The following is a 22,990-nucleotide window of genomic DNA, read 5'->3' as shown; positions in this document are numbered from 1 at the left end:
GAGCCCCTGAATCTAGCTGGGTCCCTCCTGGACTACCCAGTTCCATGACCTGGCAATGGCTTCTTATTGTTTCTGCTGGATGAAGTTAGGTTTCTGTCTCTTGCTACCCAGAATCCTCATACCCCATCTCCTAGACATCGATAGTGTCATCAGTCCACTTCTCTGAAAACTTTCCTTGCCCTGTTTCAACCTCGTGGTTCAAGTGGAGGCTTCCGTGTTTTTACATATTCCATCTTCCTGGCCACAATCATTGGTCCAGGGTTGGCCTTCACCCAAGTGGAACCAATCACAGCAGGCCAAACAACAGGCCACGTTGATAGATCTGCAGATGGGCCAATCATAGCCCTTCCCTGGGATTTTTGGACTTGGGGCTCAAGCTGCTGGGTGCCATCCTTCCGTGGTGTGGAGAATGCTGGTCCCAGAGAAACATGCTGACTTGCAGAAGGTCAGAGAAGGTATGGAGTACCTTGGTTGCCCTCAAATCCTTGGTTTGATGGCCCTGAAGGCCAGAGGGGACAACTGCCCTTCCTTGTTTGGCAATGTCGATCAATTGAGTCCTCCTCTGGCCTAAGTTAGAGCAAGCTTGGTTTCTGTCAAGCTTAAAGACGAATAAAGACCTGATAATGGTGTCTCATCACAAACGCTGTAATATATGCACACCACACACACACCTCGTACATATACACTTATAGACACAATCTATGGACACACCATATACACAGACCCTGACACTCCACCTCAGTGCACGTGTTTTTATTTCCAGATGATATAAAATAATAAACTTAAAAAACACCCCAAACCAAACACCCTAATGGCTCCCCCAAAGCAATGTGACCCCTTTTCCCACCCCAATAAATAGAGACTTCTGTCTGTCAGTCCACCCTCCCACCCCCATAACCCCCTTTGCTATAGACATACTCTGGGTATATATTACTCTACTCGGCAATAGACATCTCCCGAAAATAGAATTCCAATACTGCCACCTGACTCTACCTGGGCCCCATGTTCCTGGGAACCCCCCCACCTGCCAGTTCAGACCACCCGCCACTGCAGCACGCTGGTGTCCTTGCCCCCTGTGGTCAGGGCCACACTGTCATCCCACAAGAAGGCCACATTTGTCACATGGCTGCTGTGTCCGCCGTATTTGTGGCTGAGAGCCTGTGATATGGAAAGAAGGAAGTGAAAGGAAGTCATCTGTCTTGTTCACTGCTGTATTCCCTGGGCCCAGGCATTCGGTAAGTGCTCAATAAATATTTCTTGAGTTAATAGGAAAAAGAACCAAAGATCTCACAATGCAGATGCTCAGAGCTTTCGCACTACAGACTTGGTAATTTATCGACTTTCAAGTTAAGAAGGGCCCCTGGGATCAAGCCACTGCCCTCCTTGTACAGCCGGTGAAACTGGGATCCGGAAAGGGCTGCCTTAATCCTGCCTGCAGTGCTGCTTGGTACCTCCACCCTGCCAGCCCCCCAGAGGGACTCACTCGAGGCTGACAGCAGGGGTAGCTAAACAGGTGGACTTTGCCAAAGTCATCAGCTGAAGCCAGCAACTTCCCATCATGGGAACGGGCCACGGCATTGATGTCAGTACCATCTGCTCCCTCAGACCAGATCCCTGTGGGCAAGATTGGGGGTGGCTGGTGGTAAGATGGCAGCTGGGGCCAGGGACCCCCAAGGCGAGTAGGCCCCAGCCCCAGACTCCCTGCCTTTCTCTCACCTAGCCCGTCTCTAGCCGGGGATGAGAATTGTAATTATCTTTTGGAAATGCTTATCTGACCCTATCCCTCTATAGCTCAAAGCCCTCCCATGGGGAATTCCCTGGCAGTTCAATGGTTAGGACTCCACGCTCTCACTGCCAAGGGCCTGGGCTCAATCACTGGTCAGGGAACTAAGATCCCACAAAAAAAAAAAACCCTCCCATGGCCCAGGCTTCTCACCATGACCCCCAAGCTCTGCCTTGTCCCCCACACTGCTCCTGCCTTGTTCTTACCAGTGCTTCCCTTGAACTCTGCAATGATTTAGCCATCCTGCCTTCTTGCATTTCTCCAAATACCAAGCTCTGTCACCTCTAGGCTTTTATACATGGCTATCATTCCCTTTGCCTAGCCATTGCTTTCCTTCTTCACCACCCTAGAACCTAACTCCTCATCCTGCAGATCCAGTTTGGATGTCCCTTCCTCCAGGAAGCCCTCCCTGACTCCCTCCTAGGCTGGGGCCAGGCGTCCTCTCTGGACTTCCTTGTCCCAGCCCAGTCTACTCTGGGTGGTCTGGGGACAGGTCTCTCTCTTCCACTGGACTGTGAGACCCATGATGGCAGGGTCAGGGCTGTCGTGGTCACCACTGACTGGGTCTTAGCACTGCCCAGCTGGGCACACAGGTGCTCAGGGGGTATGTGTTGAGTGCATTAATGCCTGAATGAATGGGTGACTGGGACACAGGCTGTGTGAATCTCCCTGGGCCAGGTGACACCCCCAATTGTTCTCATTTCATTACAGTTCCAAGGGATCTGAGTAGTCACCTCACCCTAACCTTTTCTCTTATACAAATACTGCTGCTCACATGTCTAAAGGAATGAGTTTCCCACCTTAGAGGTAATAAGAGACTGTGAAAACCACCAGTCAGGGATGTTTCTTGGAACTCCTGTCCTCAGCAAGACTTTCCCCATTCCAGAACTTACCAAACACGCCAAAACCCAGGACACAGGTAGCCGTGGCCCATTCCACGTTCCTCACAGCATCTGCAGTAATGATCTGCTTACAGGTAGCTGGGTCCCCTGGGGCAGAAAATGGGAGGAGGTGTTCAGAGCAGAAAGAACTACTGGGAATTCCCTGGCGGTCCAGTGGTTAGGACTCCGCGGTTCCACTGCAGGGGGCACGGGTTCGATCCCTGGTCGGGGAACTAAGATCCGGCAAGCTGCGCGGCACGGCCAAGAAAACCAAAAACCAAAAACCAAACGGAAAGAACTACTGACTTAATTCATCCATTCCACAGACAACGGGCACTGAGGTCCGACACAGGAGGCTAATTCTACCTCTCCAGACTGGTGCTAGATCCTGGGTGGTGACATCTCAAGACGAGAGCAGGGGTATCTGCTTAGAAACCTGTACCCCAGCCATCCAACCCGGAGGGGGAGGAACTGGTTAAAAGTTGGGTCCACCAGGGAGGAAACCAGAAGCCAGGAGACCAGCCAATCAGATCAACCCCTGAATAAAACAGCCAGAGGAGAAGGGACTTGAAGCCCCTGCTTCCCCTTCCAGAACCCAGGGAAGGCTATGCAAATCGCACACGCAATAGAGAGGCTGAAGGAGGAATGCCTTTGGGTTTCAGAGAACTCACAGTACAGAATCTCGTAGTCCCCAGAGTTGGTGACGAAGCAGCTGCTGTCCTGGGCCCAATCCAGGTGGGTGATAAAACTGGAATGGCCCTGCAGGGGAGGGAAGGGGTGGAGTTAGAGCTGGAGCGGGTAGGATCAGACCAGGATGGGTGGAAGGCAAAATACAAAGGTAGGGTGAAAACACAGGGGGTCTCGAGGAAAGATACACAAGCCTTTGGGGTGTGGGGATGGGGCCACACTATCATGGGCGGGGCCAGACTGTGATGAGCGGGGGCTAGACAAATAAGGGCTTAGAACACAAGGGGGAGTTTAGAACAAGTGGGCAGAGCTAGACACGGAGGGGCGGGCTTCGAATGCAAGGGGCTGGGCTACACAGAGGGTGTGCTTAGAACGTGAGGGGCGGGGCTACACAAAGGGACGGCCTTGAAACACAGGAGAGGGTAAATGTGTGGGCGGGGCTAAAACTCCTTGATGTGACCAGGGCAGTCAGTTGAGTGTTGAAGCTGTGCGCCCTTGAGGTAGAAAACTGGTTAATTCTGCACCCTCTGGACGGGGTGGCGGCGCGGGCTGGGGGCCACTGCCCACTCACCGAGCACTTGCCCAGGCGGCTGACCTTGCGGCCGCCCTGGTCCACCGTGTACAGGTACACCAAGTTGTCGTGGGAGCCCACGGCCAGGTACGCCCCGTCTGGGGGAGGGGGAGGGGGCTATGAGGAGGCACCCAGGCTCTACCCCTCCTCTCTCAGATTCAGCCCCCCACTATCCCAGACTCCTCAGTAGTCCCAAGTTCCATCCCTGCCACAGGCCTGGCCCCGCCCTTAGGCCGTGCCACATAGACTCCACCCCTTCCCCCTGCCGGTAACTCTGAGCTTCAGTTCCCAGGCCTGGCCTCTCCAAGGTCCCCTCCCCGGCCCCGGCCCTTACCTGGAGAGAAGCTGACCACTGAGATCTGTTCATTCCCATCTGTATGGATGGCCACCAGGTCATGGGTCTCCGTGTCCAGCAGCAGCCATCTTTAAGGAGAAGGCATGGTGGGGGAGGAGGGGTGAGCTGATCTGGTAGAGAAGGGTGGCAATCTGTGGGGCCTGAGGGAAGGACCCCAGAAAAGATTAGGGAGAGAGGCTGACTCCAGAGGAATGTTGGGAGATCAAGGCCTGGTAAACAGTTGGTACCTAATTATCATTCTCTGTAAGCTTTGGGGCAGTAGGGAAGGCAGGGGGAGGTGATCAAGGGATAGTTCCTGGGGGGCGCAGAGAAGCCCTCCCCAAATGCCCATCAGCTTTACCTGCCAGTCGCCGTGCCAATGGCCAGGACACAGCCACTGGGGTGGAAGCCAGCAGAGTAGGCCGGGTCCTGAGGAGGGAGAGAAGAGGAAGGGCTGGGAGCTGGGGTCCCCCTTCCATCTGGCCCACACTTCCCCAGCCTCAGAGGCAACTCTCAGCCTGGCATGAGGGCTCTCACCTCCCGCTGCTGCCCTCCAGTAACCTGCTGATGCAGATGCTCTGGAAACCGCTCTCCTTTCCTTTAACATGTCAGCTCGAAGAGAAAATATTCCTCCTTTCACTGTTGACTCTGGATCCTTTTTCACTCCTGTTTTAACCTCCCACAGCTTTATAAACCCAAGATGATTTCCTTAGGGACTTTTCTACTAGTGAGATCGTTGGGACAAAGGCTATCCATATTTTTAAGACTTTTGATATATCATGCCAATTTGCTTTCCCTTATAAAATTATATTGACTTATCATTAGGCTTGTCTGAGTGCCTGTTTCCCCATATCTTTATCTAACTCCTAGCACAAAATTTTTAAATTTCGGGGGCATTTGGTTGATTTGCAGGCAACAGAGCACCATGGAATCAGAAGTGGTTTGAAACTGTGGCCCTGACACTTCCTCGTTATGTGACATCAAATAACTTTCCCCATCGTGGCCTTGGTTGCCCCACACGGAGAACATCAATACACACTCCCCAGGACTGTTATAAGCAAGGTGTAAAGTCCTTAGAATGGTAAGCTGGTGAGTAAGACGGGCTACAGGAAGCACTGAATAAAGGTCAGCTATGATTGTAATTACGAACGGCAAGTGATGTTGCCTTTCTGGGCCCGTTTCCTGATTTTACCTTCCTGTTTCTGGGCGATCCATCATCTCTACTGCCTTGTGGAGGTTGGGGTGCGAGGGAGTTAAGAAGACAATGTGGGTAAAGTGCTAAGCCAATGTCAGGCATGGTGGGCAGACTGCCCGAATCAGAATAACCCAAGGGAGCTTGTTCTTATTATAAATTGCAGATTTCTGGGACTAAACTCAGACCTCCTGAACCAGACTTCCCATGCTTGGGGCTCAGGATTCTGTGTTTCTAACAACTCAGGTGGTTCTTATGCCCTGGCTAGAGAACTGCTGTGCTGAGCACAGGTCCTGGCATATAGTAGGTGCTCAATTAGGCAGCCAGAGTGAGGATTATTATACATGGCCCTAATAATTTCCAGGGTACACTATCCCTGACTCCTAGAAGTTCAAAGGCCATCAAGTGTTCCAGGATCATAGGTAACCCTGGATTCCTGGAGCAAAACCTCAAAGGGTAGTGTGGGGAATATGATGACTGACCTTCTACTGTCCCATACCCCACAGGCAAGAGAGCTTAAAAACTACATTGCCCAGAATCCCTTGTAGCTAGGGTTGGCTGTGATTTGGGTCTGACAATCAGCTGCACCATTGTGGGCTCTGGAAGGTACAAGGTGGAGGCCCCGCTCTGCCACTTCCACTGATCAGCTGGGTTGTGAAAGCAATAGCATTTGCTATGCTGGTGAGCAGTCACTAGCCTTAAAAGGCAAGGGCACAGAGTATCTGTTTTTGGCCAGTGTAAATGTAGCCAGCATTGGGTCACTCTAGAGCAAGATAGTCCAACTGAACCTTCTGCGATAATGGAGATGTTCTTTATCTGCACTTTCCAATATGGTAGCCACTAGCCACATGTTTGGAATGTAGCTAGTGCAATGGAGAAACTGAATGTTTAATTCTACTTACATTTAAAGTTAAGTTAAGTTTGAATAGCCACATGTGTTGGACAGCGTAGCTCTAGAACCAACACTTGAGTGACCACAGCATCCTGGTTCCTGGATTGCAGTTACAATGACAGCATTTTCTTGAACTCAGTGGTTCCTGACTCCCCACCTTCCTGACTGTGGCAGAGGCAGCAGCTCCTCTGGCAGGTCAGTTCTGTGGTGCTGTTCTGGGCTTCTGTCCAGTCAAGAACTCACTCCTCTAGCACTTCCAAGTGAGTCTGTAAGCACCCAGTTCCCTGCATTAAATCTCCTTCTGCTTAAAGACGCCAAGTGTGGCTTCCATTTGATGCACTGAACCCTGACACACTGAGACAAGTCGTTCTGTTAGAATGGCGTGCCAAGTCCCCCATCCCCTTACCTCGATGATCCTACTCCACAGGGGCTGGTGGGACTCCACGCTCCACAGATGCACCAACTTATCCTGACCACATGTCACAAATTGTCCCCGGCTGGGGTGTGTGGCCAGGCCCCATAGCTCTTCCACGTGGCCCTGGCAGAAAGGAGAGATGACAGCACGGAGACTGCCAATCCAGGCCTTTCCTCTGCATCCCCCACCTCCCCAAAGTCTGATGCCAGAAAGAAGTGCTGGACTAGCTCCAGCAACACACTCTCCCCACAGGTTACCCAGGGAAGACCCTTTCCCCAGTGTTATCTGAAGGAGGCTGTGATTGGGCAGACCCCTGCCCCAGTGTGGGGCTCAAGGCAAATGTTGCCCTTCCCCCCAGGTCTCTGCTTTCCACTGTGCACAATGGGAGGCAAGAGACATGATGAGTAGGAGCTTGACTTTGGGAGACAGATGGCGCCCAGCAGGCTGTAGGAACCCATGGAGGGTACTCAGCCTGGTGAGTCTGACTGCAGCTCTCTCTTATTGACTGTGGCAGTCACCTGGGCAGATGACTTCTCCTTGGAGCCTCAGTTTCATCTTCTGTAAAATGGAACCAATCACTGTATGTGGCTCATGGCATTTTTCTGCTCACTCACATTATGGGTGGAAAGTGTGAATAGATGGAAAGTGTACGAGGCTGGTACAAAGTGCTCACCAAATGGAAGTGGCTGACTATTATCAGTAGTGATAACATGCACTATTAATATATAATTAAAGTAATTAACAACGATAATCAACAGAATTATAATTATTGATATTAGTATAATGATTAATGTTAATAAATAATAGAAAGCTAGTAATATATTAATAATATAATTAATACTAAATAATATTGACACTATTATTAGAGGTCTTTAAGGTCCATTCTGGTCTTGGGACCCCTAGGAAATCCCTCTAGCCCTTGTTTTTCCTCATCTTCTTCCATGGAAACAAGAGCCAGAGGGGGGGAATCTAAATGCAGCTGCTGTACGGATCTCAGCTACCATGTAAGAGGTAAAATGCATGTCAGGAGTGAAGGAAGGGGCGGGGGGTCACTGAACAAGAAGTAATTTTGGCCAAGACTCTTTGAGCCCTTACTCTGTGCCAGGCACCATTCTAAATGCTGTGCATGAATTGACTCATTGAATCCTTACAAAACCCCATGAGTCAGTTCTATTATTCTCCTGGTTCACAGAGGCACAGAGAGGTTATTCACTTGCCTCATATCACACAGCGAGTGAGCGACAGGGCTGTGCTTCGATCCCAGGGTTTTTTTTGGCCGCACCATGTGGCTTGCAGGATCTTCCCTGACTACCAGGGATCGAACCCAGGCCCCCAGCAGTGGAAGTGCAGAGTTCTAACCACTGGACGGCCAGGGAATTCCCCCAGTAGGCTGGGTGTTTTACTTGGATGTGTGGTAGGGTTCTGGCCCACGAGGATGAAGGAATGCGCATCTGAGAAGACTCCAGAGGGTCTTCCTAGATCCTTGTAGCTGAAGACCTGGGAGGTGTGTGGCTCAAGGCCTGTGTGACAACCTGCCAGGGCACTTACAGAAATGGACACCAACCTGACCAGCAGGGGGCAGCACAGCTGGAGCAGGGTCCTGGGACCCCTCTGCTGTGCTACCAGTTAACCCATTGCTGGACCATGGGGTGTTCTGGGGTGGGGTTATGTGTCAGGAGCAGTTAAAGGGAAGGTAAGTGGTGTTTACCAGGCCAGAGGATAAGGGATGGGGCAGGGAGGTGAGGTGAAATGGGAGTGGGAAGAGAGGAAGAATGAATGGTGCAGAGGAGAGAAGAGAGGCGGGTAGGGAGGGAGCAGGGCAGGTGCAGAAGAGAAGCTCACCTGGATGAGCAGCGAGAAGCCAGTGTGGACAGAGCCCTGCAGGATGGAGTTGCGGGTGGTCCCCACGTACAGCGTATCACCCCGGCCCTCCGCTATGGTCCGCACGGGGCCGAAGTCCTCGGGGACCTGAGTAGGCAAAGGGGGGTGGGGGGCAGGCAGATGAGTGTAGGACACACGCAGAGGTGGGGTTGGGGGGTGGGGGAGACAGGCTGGGAGAGCAGGGTCTAGTATTAGTGGGGTGGGAGGAGGTATCCTCACCTTCATGAGCCTCTCCCCCTCACCTCCGCCTCCTGCAGCTTGCTGTAGTCGGAACCCCAGAGGATCACCCGCCGATCGCGGCCCCCTCCTGACACCAGCGTCCCGTCCCGCAGGGCGCAGAGCCCAAACACGCCGCCATCGTGGACACCCAGCAGGGCCTGTGTGATACGGTTCCCACCTGCAGGGTGGCCAGGGGCAGAGGTCAGCATGGGGAAGCTCCCCCATACTGACCCCAGAAAACACCTCAAACTCTCAATCCTACATCCAGCCATTCACTCACCTTTTCTTCTACCCAGGCTTCCACCCACCCATCTACTCAACCACCCATCTATTCAAATACCCTATCATCCATCTAATAAACCATCTGAAGTAACATCTACCCATCCACCCTTTGATCCTAACCCTATTCATCCACTCACCTATCTACTGGTCTGTCCATCCATCTATCTACTCACCCATCCAATTACCCATCCATGCAGCCATCAACGCTTCCTTCCTTCTATCCATCCATCAATCTGCCTCTCATCCATTCATTCACCCTCTCTTTCATCTGACTACCCACTCACCAGTCAATCCATCCTTCTATCCAAACATCCACCCATTTTCCATTTTTTTTCCTATCCATCTACCCATTCACCCATCTATCCACTCATCTGTCAACCTAACCATCTGTTCATCCATCCATTCAGTCAACAATTATTAAACTAGCATTGACTCTGGGCCCAGCCTCATGCTGGGTGATGCTGGGTACTGATGAAGGCAACCTCAGATCTTACCCTCACAGGGATCACAGTCCAGTTTCAGAGACAGACCTACTACCAGTCAGTGACGACCCAACATGGCTGGGGCTGGGATGGGGAAACCCAGGAGACTGTGGGATCCCAGAGTGGGCACCTAGCCTGGTGGGCCAGGGAGGGCTTCCTGGAGGAGGGGACAGCTGAGCAAGGATCTGAAGGTTGAGTAGGAGTTGGCTAGGACAACAGAGGGTAGAAAAGTGTTCCAGGCAGAAGGAACAACATGTGCAAAAGGCAGAGAGAACACGGACTATTTAGGAAACTAAAGAAATCTGGTGTGACCAAGTATAACATGCAAGGGACAAGAGAAAGCAGGGCCAGACCATGCATGGCCTCATTGAGGAATCCGGACCTTGCAGACCTCAGTGAGGAATCCAGACCTTGTTCTGAGGGATCTGAACTGTGTAGTAATGGAAGGGTTCAGCAGGGGAAGGATAGGGTCAGATTTACATTTGGTTCTGACAACAAACTAAATTGGAGGGGACAAGACTGAAGGCCCGGGAACCAGGGAAGAGGCTGGGGCAGGGACTAAGTGGAGAGGAAGAAAAAGCAACTCTCTTCAATTCCATCCTTCCAGGCTCAGAAGTGGTGTCACGTGTACATACATCCTTCTGTCTACCTATCTTTCTAACCACCCACCCACCCAACATCCTGTAGCCCTGCGGGCTGGACCCAGTGGTGGGACTGGAGATATGGGAACCAATCAGACCAAGTCTCTGCCCTCAGAGAGCTTAGAGTCTGCTGGGAAAGACACACTGCCAATTATTCAGAACTTATTCTCAGCTGTCTAATCTCAAGAAAAGCTCAAAACAACCGTGTGAGGGAGAGAGTATTATACCCATTTTACAGATGGGGCAACTGAGTCTCAGAAGGGAGATGACTCTCCCAAGGCCACAGAGAGCACACAGCACTGCTGAGACCTGAACCCAAAGCCTGCCCAACTCCCAAACCCACTCCTCACCCACTACCCCAAGATGAATGGTTACCTCAGCCAATGGATTAACATGTTATGAAGAACTGATTGTTCCAGGAAGTGGTTTGATGACTGAATAAACTCACTCATTCATTCATTCGTAACTTTACAGTAATCCACTGCCTGGGAAAAGACCCAGTCATTTATTAACACAGTCATCCGTTCTGGGGACAGCCATTCATATATTTAATTGTTCACTCACCTAATCACCCACCCATTAAGGACAGCATATTCATCTATTCATTCTTCTATTCACTGGGTGGGACAAACGCTTCATTCATTCATTAACTTATTCATTCATTCATTGCTCTGGAACAAACCACCTCTCCATCCATCCGTCCATCCACACTGGGTTAACCCATTCATTTATAGCTCAAACTTGATCGCTGCCATGGGATTTGCAGAGGACAAGGGGAGGGAATAAGTGAAGATTTCATGCAGGTGGGGATACTGGAGCTGAGCCTTGATGGAGGTGTTAGAATTGGACAAGTAATGACTTGTATTGTTGTATAGTACATTCCACATCAGCATGCTCCGAGAAAGGGACGCACAGCCAAAGGGAGTCAGGGAGGACCGCGTTGGGGAACCAATCAGGGGGGGCTGACACTGACCTTTGCCCCAGACATAGAGGTTCCCCCCAGAGTCCCCGGTGACCACATCGCCACCCTCCAAAAAGGTCACACACAGCACGTACTTCGGTTTCTCGTGTTTCTAAGGTGGGGGAGAAGGGGAAGGTGTCAGAGGGTCGCTGAAGCCGGGAGGCCTCCCAGAGCTCACCCGTCACCCAGGACAATGGTCCAGGGGATGCCCTCCATGCTTTGGGGAGCGGCCCTGTGGGGAGCATCCTCATCTCCAATCCACCTCCATGGAGTGTCACGTCGCCTACAGACCACTTCCTGACCCACCCCGGACCCCCTTCCTCCCTCCTCTCTCTCCTCCCTGACTCCTGTCCCAGTCTCTGTCCTTCGTTCCCCTGCTGTCTTCCGCTTGGATTCCTCTCTCTCTGTCCCTTGGTCTCCCCCTCTCTGCCCCTGCCCCTCTCCTCTCCTTCCCTCCCGCCCCCTCTTCTGTCTGTCTCTAGGTCCCTCACCCTGCCCCGCCCCACCCTCTTCTCATCTCAATATCTCCATCTTCATCTCCATCTGAGCCTGGTGTTCTCAGGGCCTCCCCTTTTGGGGTAGAAGCCCCAACTCTCACCAAAGGCAAAGGAGCCCTGTCAGAGGTGTGCCTGCATCTTCTCTCCCAGGCCCTGTGCTTCCTGCTGTTTCTCTGTCTCTCTCGGCCAGTCAGCCTCTGACCTCGGTTTATCCAGAATATTGACGACCGCAGTAACCCATGTATTGAGCATCCACTATCTGCTAGGAGTCGCTACACTCTTCATCCCACGGAATCCTCACAACTTCAAAGAGTTAAGGTGGATCACGCCACTGGTATGGATAAGGGAACTGAGGCCCCAGCAGGCAATAGCTCAGCATCCCTACAACCTCCAGCCCCTGGGGTATCTTCTTGTCTGCCTGGGTGTCCCTGCCAGCCTCCTTCAGGGCCAGCCTGTCCCAGTACCCCTGGCACTCACCTCAAAGAGGCCCTGCCGTTTGCTCATGCCGCCTCCTTCTAGGTTCCAGAAGTAGATGTGGGATTTCCCGCAGGTGATGAGCACGGTGGGGTCTGTGGGGTGGAAGGTGGCCACCAGCACGGCCTCATTGGAGCACTTTAAGGGGTGGGGGAGATTCTGAATGAGGACCTCAAAGCCATCAGGACCACGATACCCAACCCAGGAAGGACTGCCCTATACAGCTGTGTGGGCTGTGTGCTTGCACGCCCAACTTGCCTGTACCTCTCCTTTACGGGCAAACTAAAGTACAGGAAGCAGGGCCAGCCAGTGAAACATTATTGTTTTCTTCATCAACATAATGGCAGGCACAAGAGCCCTTACTTTGTACCAAGCTCTGTGCCAAGCATTTAACATCCATCAACTCATTTAACCCCACAGCACCCTGTAAGGTAAGGCTCATTAGCACCTCCCATTACAGATGATGAAGCGAGGCTCAGAGAGGGGAATTCACTTGCCTAAGGACACACAGTCAGGTTGTGTCCAGAATCAAGTCACTGAGAGCCCAGCCTCTCAACTACTTCTCTTTCCCCAAACCATGGGCCCCAATCCTAGGTCTCTTGCCCCCAGCCCAGAATAAGCACATGACCTTGGGCAAGTAGCTCTCCCCTCTACCATGCCTCAGGTTCCTCATCTGTAAAGCAGGTTATCTCCCGGAGATGCAAGTCAAGGTCTGTCTTGGACATCGCAGGACAGCAGAACCAGCAGCCACCTTGTACCGATCCTCCTGTTGGGCCTGGTTTGCCCACCCCATATGCCAACATCAAAGCCAAATTTTCCCTACAAGGAAGATGCTACCATTATCCCCATTTTATAGATGAGGCAACTGAAGCTCCGAGAGGGCAAGCCACTTGCCCAAAGTCACACAGCCAGCAAATGGCAAAGCCAGGACTTCAACATGAGTCTGATTCCAGACTTGTGAACACTGAGATCTGGCCAATCCCACAGGGAGACCCCAAGGAGAGGGGATAAGAAGGGTTACCTCACCTTGACATCTACCACCTTGGTCTCCTTGGCCCAGTCCCACACAGAAAGCATGTGATCGTTGGACTCATCTACCGCACAGAGGAGGTTGCCCCCATTCTAGGAAGAGGAGAGAGGATGGGGGAGGGGCAGGCGGGTCAGGATCCACCCCCTCCCTCCAACACCTTGCCCACTGGGGCATTAGCTACTCAGGCCTGTTTCAAAGGCCCTGACCCAAGTCATGTGAAACACATGAAAATATACTCCCCGTCCAGGGCCACACACATTTTAAAGGCTGTTTATAATTTTCCTTTTGAAATGACTCCTCCCTAAGAATTTCCTCTAATTTCCCCTCAGCTACAATTTCTCTGCAAGTAGCCCGAGGTCAGGAATTCTTACTGAGAGCCTCTAATCTGCATTTTCCTATGGAATGACTTTTAGGGCTGTGAAGTTAAACAGTTAATAAAGTCGGGATGATGTTGCTTTTTTATACCTGTAGTTAAGTGCAGGTTAGTTTTGATTTTGCAAAGTTTTCCTTTCCTCCACATTTTGGCAACAAAATAGCTTTATTTCCCCAAAGTTCTCAAGTGTCTCCTCAGGTCTCAGAAAACCTGTGAGGTTCTTAAACTGTCTATGGGATGACAGGTTGTTTTTTATTCCCCGATCCATTGCAGCCAATACTCTGGTAAAATACAGTAAAACTGTAAAATATGATTAAAAAAAAAAAAAAAGCCCACCACTCACACACTTGGATGTTGTGTGAATGTCAAATTGCTGGACAAATTCCTAAAGGCTAACTCTCGATTTCTGTGCTTATCTCCTCCATACCTGCCAACACCCACTTAGGATGGTACTAGGAGCCAGGGCTGCCCTAGACACAGGGCTTAAAATGCCTAAGGGATAAGGACCCTTCCAGAATGAAAGGTGGTGTGAAAAAATAATGCAGAAAGCGTTAACTGACGTACAAAGGATCACTGAGGAGTTTCTCTGCGGAGCAATCAAGACATATGGTCCCCCTCATAAGGGCTAATAGAGCAGGCCTGTGAGGCCACAAATGTGGGCACACAGCCTGGAGGGCCAGGGGGCGTGGCCAGCACCTGTGACGCCATGATGAAGGTGTGGCCTCCAGCCCCAAGGGGCGCCCGGGGCAGGCGAGGGATGGCACAGGACTTACAGATTTGGAAAAGCCCACACAGCACACAGCTCTGTCAAACACCCCCAGGCCCAGTACGTGTAAGGTGGAGAGGGAAACGGAGTCCCAGACGCGCACGTGGGGCGGCAGTGGCTGCAGGGAAGAGAGAGGCCGGTTACCTGGGGGGCCCAGATTCCTGACCCACCCACGACTCCATCCCAGTCTCCAGGTCCTGCTCCCTCCACTCTGTTACCTTCCCCTCCTTAGTGGTGCCTGCCACCTGTCCAGTGGCGATGGTGACCATATCAGGGTGGACAGCCAGGCTGAGGAGAGAGAGGGCAGATGGACAGGGCTCAGCAGGGGGGTGCTCACAGCACACCAGGACCCCTCCCACAGCAGGCCACAGTCGCGATGCCTGATTATTCATTCCGCAGTTTGCTTGAATGAGTTACTTAGTCAATAAACACTGATTCAGCTCTTCAGTAGCAATAAGGGTATACTCTCTGGGTACTCTGGCTCAGAAGCAAGACTCAGGCCTGCGGTCTCTAACTCAAGTGCCCAGAGGGCTCAAGCCTGTACCACAAACGGCCAGAACACACCCATTTAAAAGGGCTGTCAAAAATAAAATAAAATAAAAGGGACTTCCTTGGAGGTCCAGTGGTTAAGACTCCACGCTTCCACTGCAGGGGGCACGGGTTCGATCCCTGGTTGGGGAACTAAGATCCCACATGCTGTGCGGTGAGGCTAAATATAAAAAAATAAAAAATAAAGGGGCTGTCACCACAGGGCTCCAACACACTGTGGGATCGTCTGGGGTGCCCACTTGAAGTTTTCAAAAGAAGTGAAAAATTCAGGCATCTGAGTGAATTCACCGACATTTGACGTATTGATAATCAATCCACATTTTTTCCCCCTGAATTCAGCCTGTTGGCCAGGGAAGGCCTGGCCCCACCCACCTCCCCTAAGAGTGTCCCAAGCAGGAAATATTTGGCATCCTCCTCCCAGGCCTCACCACTTGATGTCATCATTGTGTCCCAGGTAGTGCCGCTGCCTCTGCTCCTCCACACTGTATAGCACAGCCACAGAGGCCACGAAGTACACTATCTCCCCCGTGGGCAGCAGGTAAAGGTTGGCCCGGCAGTCTCGGCCACGGTAGCCATAGCTGGAGGTGCCCAGGGGCTGGTTAAAGAGCCTGTTTTGCATTGCATCTGCTGACTGACTCCCAGATGAAGGTCATCAGAGCTAGGTTTTCCTGTTTCCACTCTTACCCCTGTGGGAGGTTGAATGATGGTATCCCCCAAAAATATGTCCACCAAAATATTAACCCCTGGGAAGTGTGAAGGTGACCTTCCTTGGAAAAGGAGTCTTCGCAGATGTAATTAAGGATCTCAAGACGAGATCATCCTGGATTATCTGGATGGGCCCTAACTCCAGCAACAAGTGTCCTTATAAGGGACAGAGAAGAAAAGACACAGACACAGGGTGGGAGAAGGCGGTGTGAAGACAGAGATTGGAGTAAAGCAACTATAAGCCAAAGAACCCCAAGGGTTGCCAGTAGCCACCAAAAGCTGGGAGACAGACAGGGGCCTCTTCCTCATCTCTCCATGGCTCCCGCACCTGCTTCAGGTCTCTACTCAACTGTCAGCTCCTTGGAGAGGCCTTCCCAAGCCTCTCCCAAATAGTTCCCAGCTATTTAAAACTGCAAACTGGAATTCCCTGGCAGTCCAGTGGTTAGGACTCAGTGCTTTCACTTCCGCGGCCTGGGCTCAATACTTGGTTGGGGAACTAAGATCCCACAAGTCGCGCCACAGTCAAACACAAACAAACAAAAAAACTGCAAACTCACACACCCTCAACTGCCCCCATCCCCCTCCCTCTTCATAATCCTGCAGTACATTCATCAGCATCCCACACGTTATCTGTTTAATTTATTTTGTGTCTCCCGAACTACAGTGTCTGCTCCAGGGGGGCAGGGACCTCTGTCCATTTTGTTAACTGATGTACCCCTTGTGACCAGATCAGGGCCTGGTACACAGCAGACATGAGTTCAATATTTGTTGAAGGAATGTGACCCTCCTCTGTTCAGAACTTTCTGTGGCTCCCCAGTTCCCCCTAAGACAAAGCCCAAGCTCCTCCACTGGCCTGGTTTGCCCCTCCCTGGCCTTAGCAGGGCTTCTGCCCTCCTTTGCTCTCTGACCTTGGAGTTTCTCAAAACACTAAGATCACTACTGTCACCCAGGTCTTGGCACTAACCTTCCCCTTTGTCTAGCACAAGCTACCTGCCACCCTTCTCAGTTGCCCTGTCCTCAGATCAAGCTTCAGGCTCTCTTCCTCGGCTAGATTCATCCCACTTATCTAATCAATTTGTTAACGTCACCTATTCCTTAATGAGACTATCAGTTCCACAGTGGCCAAGACTGGGCTGTTTTGTTCTCTTCTACAACTCCTCCTCTGAGAAGCCTTCCCTGATGCCCAGGCTGGGTCAGCTGCCCTCTCTGGGTTCTCCCATCCCAGCCTGAGTTGTCATTGTCACGGATTCTGTCCCCACACTGGACTGTGATTTGGGGACTGTTGGAACCCAGCCCTTAGCCCCAGAATGTTCAGGAAACATTTGAATGAATGTCGATATGTGTATCCCGACCCCACAGAAACTGCTTCACCCTGCAGCCATTTGGGGCTGGGGAATGAGGCCTATACTGACTGTTGCTATCTCAATTGCTTTTCTTTTGATGCTCACTTATCAAGGCCAGCTTGACATGACAGCATGGTATTCTTTGACTCCCGCGAATATTTCCAGCTGCCTTAAAGAGGCTCTGGGCTCCCACATTCCTCCCTCCTCCAGAGCAGAAACCAAGGCCAAGAGAGGAAGACAGGGACTGGGTCCCTAAGATGCTGATCCCAAGCCCCAGTCTGCATTTTGGGAAAAGCCTGGGGCTCAGAATCAGAGCTCTTGCCTCAGATCTGCTGACTCCCTAGAACAGGGCTTGATATCCCCTCTCTTTTTTTTAAAAATTTTATTTTATTTATTTTTTTATATAGCAGGTTCTTATTAGTTATCTATTTTATACATATTAGTCTATATATGTCAATCCCAATCTCCCAATTCATCCCACCAGCCCCCTCCCCCCTTGGTGTCCATATGTTTGTTCTCTACGTCTGTGTCTCTATTTCTGCCCTGCAAACCGGTTCATCTATACCATTTTTCTAGGTTCCACATATATACGTTAATATATTTGTTTTTCTTCCTGCTTGGTCCCCTCTCTTGACCTCAGTTTCCTCATCTGGAAAGAAAGGGTAATAGTTCCCAACCTGCAGGCCTCAGAGAGCTCTCGGAGGCCACTTGTTGTAAAAATATATTCTCAATCCTACAAAAGAAAAGGATCATATTATTCAACGTATTTATACTTGAAAGAGCTTTGAACAGTGCCTGGCATATAATAAGTGCTCAATAATGATTAGTTATTATTTTAATCAATCTCTGTTTATGGGGCCCATATGATGAGCACATTGTTTCACAGCCTTATGAATCTGAGATCACGACACCCATTTTTCAGAGGAGGCAACTGAGGCACAGAAGGGCATGGTGACTTGTCCAGGGTCACGTAGCCAGCCAGAGGCTGGGCTGGGGTTTCAACCCATTTCTGCCAGGCTCCAAAGACAGGGTTCTTAACCATTATCAACTTCTTCCATTTCTCAAATACACCAAGCTCACTCTGACCGCAGAGCCCTTAGACCTGCCGTGCCCTCTGTTCTTCCTAGGCTGGCCCCTGAATGTCCGATTCTCAGCTCAAATGCCCTCTCCTCAGAGAAACCCAGTTACTCCTCTCACTTGAGCTTAGTTTACTGTATTCCCAGACTGTGTGAGCTCAGGGAACACAGCCCACATGCAGACGAGGATCCGACAGATGGAGGGCGCTCAGCAAACATTTGCTCCTTGAATGAATCATAAAAGGTCATGTCAGCTAACCTGCCTTCCTCTGCTCCCTCCAGACTCCAGTTCTTCCTGACCCCTAAAGCCACAGAGGCCTGGAAAGTCCCACCTTCAGTACAAAGACCCTCCCTCCAGCTGAAGTCCCACACCAGAAAGGCTCTGGTCCCTTCCAGGCTGGGGGCGGGTGGGTTGGGAGAAGTGGGAGGAAGAGATTAAAGCAAAAGGATACACCCAGTCCAGCTTGAGACGGCGGGAAGGCAGCTCGGAGCGTGTATCCAGGCTGTAGCTGGGTGCCAGCTCGTCGGGGATCAGCATGAGCACAGGGCGGCCCCTCAGGAACATTTTCACGGAGCCCTCCTCTGCCAGAACACCCCAGAGGTCAGGCGCTGACACCAGCCCCCAACCCTATTTCCTTTCCCCTTCCGACTTCACTTTTTTACTTTTTTAATTAGCAGAGGCGGGGAAAATGAGGCCAAAGAGGCAAAGGCCCAGCCAGTAGCCAGGCTTCCTGACCTCCAGCTCTGGCTTCTCACCCCAGGAAGCCCCACCCATTCTCCCTACTTACCCATGCTGAAGATAACTTCTTTGGTTTTGCTGTCAGGAAAGGGAAAAAAAAAAAAGAAAAGAAAAGAAAAGAAAGAAAGCCCTAATTAGCAGGCAAGTCAGAAATTGGGAGAAACCACTTCCCCACCCCAGCGCTCCCCGGAGGTATTTGATGAAAAATGGGGGCCGAGTAAGGAGCGGAGCGCTGCCTCTCTGCAGGCCGTGTGCTTTGCTCGGTTGATCTTGCAGAGCCTAAGACACAGGCCCAGAGAGGCAGTGATCGCCAAAGATCAAACAGCACGAAGTGGCAGGGACGCGATCCTGAAAGAGGAGCGTCACAGGTACCCCTCCCACCTAATCAGCACGGTTCTCCCAACGCTCCCCACCCCCAGTCCCACAGAGCCCCAAACTTCAAGCAGAGAGGGAAGAGGTGAGGGTTTAAGGGAAGGGGCGTGTCTCCAACTCCCTTTGCTGACGGAAGGTGGTGATGCCCGCGGGTCTGGGTCCCCGGAGAAGGGGGAAACCTGGGATCCAGATCCCGGTAGCGCGAGGAGGAGGGGGGTGTGCGAGAGAGTCTCACCCAGCTCCAAAGCTACTCATGGCGGCGGCTGGCGAAGCTTCGGGGCCGGGGGTGGAGCCGGGACCGGCTCCGCCGCTTCCGGCCCTGGGAGGCGCCCACGCCGCCGCGCCCTGCCCCGCCCTCCACTGCCAACCCCGTAGCCGGAGGGTCACACTGGGTCTCAGGTCCCTGGCTGTGGGTCCTGATACCAGGCTCTTTTTTGGGGGGAGGGAGAGTGTTTTTTGAGAACATGGACTCGGGGACGTGTCTGCCTGAGTTCAAACCCCAGCTCTGCCAGTTCCTAGCAGTGTGGACAAGTTGCCAAACCTCTTGCCTCGATTTCTTCACTTTTAAATTGGGGATAATAAAAATACATACCTTCCGGGTGATTGCGAAGCTTAAATTAGTTAATTCATGTAACATGCCTTGCGTGGTGCCTGGCACATAGCTTCTGTACGTGTTTGCCATTATTTCAGTGAGGTTGAAATGTGTGATTTTTGACTCTGGTCCTGCCTTAGTCTGGTCCTGCCTTAGTCCGGACCCGCCAAGCCCTGACCACGCCCACTGCATCAGGACTCCACACTCAGGTTTTTACACCGCCCAGACCTTCAGTGTGGCCCGGGCTCTGGGAACTTGACCACGCCCAACATTCTGATCATACACACCTCTCCTTCCGATCCTGCCCCTGAACTGACAGCTCTCCATGGAACCGCCTACCCTCCTCAGGTCCGGTTAAACTTCAGACCATGACCACTTTCACCTAGAGTCCCTTCAAGCCTACTGATATCTGCCCACGCCCACATATGACCACGCCCAACTTTCAAACCACGCCCATTTCCACCTGGCAGCGCCCCAGGCTCCCCGCCGCCCAGCTTCTTGCATCGGACACTACGGCACCTGGTCTTAGCCCATTACCCCCACCCCAGGTTCTGATTCTGCCCTGGCTAACCCTCTGGCCACATCCTCAAATTCCAATCACTTCCCTCCCTCTGATTACCCCATTTCCTGCAGAAACTCCTCTGAGGGTCCTGCCCTGGCTACATCTCTGAGACTCAATGGGGACTCTCCCCTTTACCTTAATAGCCACGCCCACAAACCTGGCTCCTCCCTAACTTCTACTCCGGCTCATCCAAGAGACGCTAATCATCCACGTCTCCTAGGTTCTAGTCCAGCCCCTTAATGCTTTGACCACGCCGCTCCGTGTTGGTTCCGCGTTTCCATGCCTCGCAGTTCAACCACGCTATCTCAAGATTGGTCTCTCCGAGCCTCCGGCACTGTTTCCGCATTCTGAACTAGATGACCGCCCTTTAGGTTATCAACTCGTGGCCTGGGGCATCACCCTAAATTCCCCATCCTTTTCCAAGCCTAACTGGGGTCCTGGCCCCACCCGTTGTGTCACGACCCCGCTTCGGACACCTACCCTTCCTTTTTGGCGCTACAATTGCTGCTAGAAGATGTGGTGCGGCTGCGGGGGTCCTCGCGGCGCACTGAGGCGAGGCGCTCTGGTGACAAGTAGCGGCGGGCACTGCGAATGGAGAGCACGTAGGTAGGGGCAGAGCCCGCGAGGCCAGCAGGCGAGTGCCGGAGGCAAGAACTTCCCCAGACCTTCCACTGCTGGTGTTCGGACATATGAGTCCATCCGTTTCCACATAAACAGCCTCCGAGGTCTTGAAGGAAACTGGGGATCCTGGCTTCCGTGACTTACCTGCGCCCGGAGGTCGCCTCCTTTTTGGGGGAGGATGGGGACGTGGCATAGCCGCCCACGCGCCGCGGGGGTCCCGAGCCATTGAGGGGCGTCCTAGTGGGAAGGCCTTTCAAGAGCTGACACACTAGAGGAATGGGGTTAGAGGACAGAAGGGGGTGAGTGTGAGGTCCTGGCCCCAGTCCCTCCCATCTCACCCGTCCAGTTTAGTGAAGATACCCGAAGCTGTGGTGCCTAGGCGCGGAGGCGCCCGGCCCTTGGGAGTGCCCCGCGCGCGCAGAGCAGCGCCTTGCTCCTCGCATGCCCGCAGGCGACGCAGCGCGTCAGCCAGCGCGGCCTTTAGGACCGCCAGCTCGTCTTCCTGCAGCTGCAGCCGCTGCTCCAGCGCCGACACGCGGTCGTCCACCTCCATCCCGCTCGTGCCCGACAAATTGTCATCTGGAAGGCAAGGGAGCGCTGGCTGCGGGGGGCCACCCAGGAGCTACAACGCCCGAGGTGAGACGTCCCTCCAGCCTTCCCTGGTCTAATCCTGGGGCCAGCCACGCCCCCTTCCTCTCCAGTAAGCTGGGGCTGGGACGCTTGGATGTGGGCCAAGAAAAGGGGAAGGAAATCCCCATAGCTCTCAGCCCTTGTCCGCACACTCCTCTCTGCTGCAGCGCCCTGGAGGCGTGACCTTAGGGAAGTCCCTTCCTCTCTAACCTTCTAAGAGACTACGAATCAGGAGGCTCTCGACTCTGGTTTTAAGATTCTATGACTAAGATGCTAAATACATATGAGTCATATCAACATTTTAAGGATGACACCAACTTTTCGCTAGTGAAACCAACATTCTAGAATTGATTTCCAATATTCTCTGACAAACATCAAGATTTTATCGCGGGTACTAACATTCCCTCTCTGTTTCTAAGACTTTCCAAGCCATAAAGGTCGTGCCTGGTCCCTCGCCTTCGCATTCCCTCCCCACCTAGGGGTTCGATACACGAGCCTGCTGCAAGGACAGAGTTTCTGCGGCCCCTGGCGGCAGATTTGGGAGTTGCAGGCAGCGCATCCAAGACCCGAGACCCACGGAAGGGAGATACCCGCGGGGATCTGACACCCAAGCTTTCTTCCCCGACCCGAGCTTCTCCCGTCTATTCCCCTCCTTTATTTGGCTTATGTACCCCATGCCCCTGATTCGGCTCTCCCTCTCCCCTCTAGGCCATGGGTGCAACCGAATAACTCCTCCATCTCCCGCGGGGGCCCCCCCTCGCCCATTTTTCCCGAAGTGGGAGGGGCAGAGGACCAAGGTGGTCCCCCCTCCCCCCTCCCTCCCAGACCACTCATACCCAGACTCATTGCTGGCAATAACCAAGAAAGCCCTGGCTCCCAGTCGGGTAGAAGTAAGGTTGGTACCATTAACAGGAACCGGGCGTGGAAGTAGCACCTGCCATCCCCTGTCCGTAGGCCGCCCCGCCCGTCCGCTGGGCTCCGCAGTGCAGCCGTCTATCCCGTCCCTCCCTCCCCTCCACCCCCCGCAGCCCAATCGCCTGCCTGGCCTTGCCCGCCCTGCCCCCCACCCAGCTCCTCTCTGGTCGGGTGCCTGGACCTGCATTGGAAGGTGGGGGCCTCCCGAGGTCTGAGGGAGAGAGCTGTCAGGACTTGGAACTCATAAGAGGAGGAATCTCAGGGTCCTGTTGGCAAAACGTTTTGCAAAAGAGGAAACTAAGGACGGAGGTTGGGGAGTGTGCAGAGATCACCAAAGGTCAAACAGCCAATAGGTGAGGTGCAGGAGGGCCTGGTCACCTCCTTGTGACAAGACCCCTCTTGCCTACCATTAATAATACTACCCCCCCAAATGAGATCTGTTATAGGGAGCTTACACGTGGCAGGCACTCTTCTTGCAAAACACTTAGCACCTCACCTAGCTCTGGTTATGTGCTCAGTAAATCC

At 52.6% G+C, this 22,990-nt stretch overlaps 1 protein-coding gene across 2 annotated transcripts; it reads right to left on the bottom strand.

Annotated features, from left to right (window-relative positions):
* Positions 1–741: 741 nt before the first annotated feature.
* EML2 (EMAP like 2) lies at positions 742–21,136 on the bottom strand. 2 transcript variants are annotated; one of them, XM_082676553.1, is made up of 20 exons: positions 21,065–21,136; positions 20,780–20,884; positions 18,823–18,851; positions 18,487–18,616; positions 15,339–15,488; positions 14,580–14,649; positions 14,369–14,479; positions 13,219–13,314; positions 12,196–12,330; positions 11,234–11,333; positions 8,879–9,033; positions 8,598–8,723; positions 6,747–6,878; positions 4,618–4,685; positions 4,257–4,345; positions 3,923–4,020; positions 3,336–3,423; positions 2,677–2,772; positions 1,484–1,614; positions 742–1,158 (listed from the first exon to the last, which is right to left on the bottom strand). In XM_082676553.1, exons 3-20 carry the CDS (start codon positions 18,824–18,826, stop codon positions 1,033–1,035), a joined length of 1,905 nt encoding a protein of 634 aa, XP_082532679.1. In that variant the 5' UTR covers positions 18,827–18,851; positions 20,780–20,884; positions 21,065–21,136; the 3' UTR covers positions 742–1,032. The 2 variants fall into 2 exon arrangements, with proteins under 2 accessions (XP_082532679.1, XP_082532678.1); XM_082676552.1 differs by lacking the exons at positions 20,780–20,884; positions 21,065–21,136 and adding an exon at positions 19,381–19,418.
* Positions 21,137–22,990: the final 1,854 nt, after the last annotated feature.

This window comes from Grampus griseus, assembly GCF_964374135.1.
Source record: "Grampus griseus genome assembly, chromosome: 19".
Taxonomy (NCBI): Eukaryota; Metazoa; Chordata; class Mammalia; order Artiodactyla; family Delphinidae; genus Grampus; species Grampus griseus.
The sequence above is the reverse complement of the archived record's forward strand: the minus strand, read 5'-3'. Positions and strand labels throughout refer to the sequence as shown.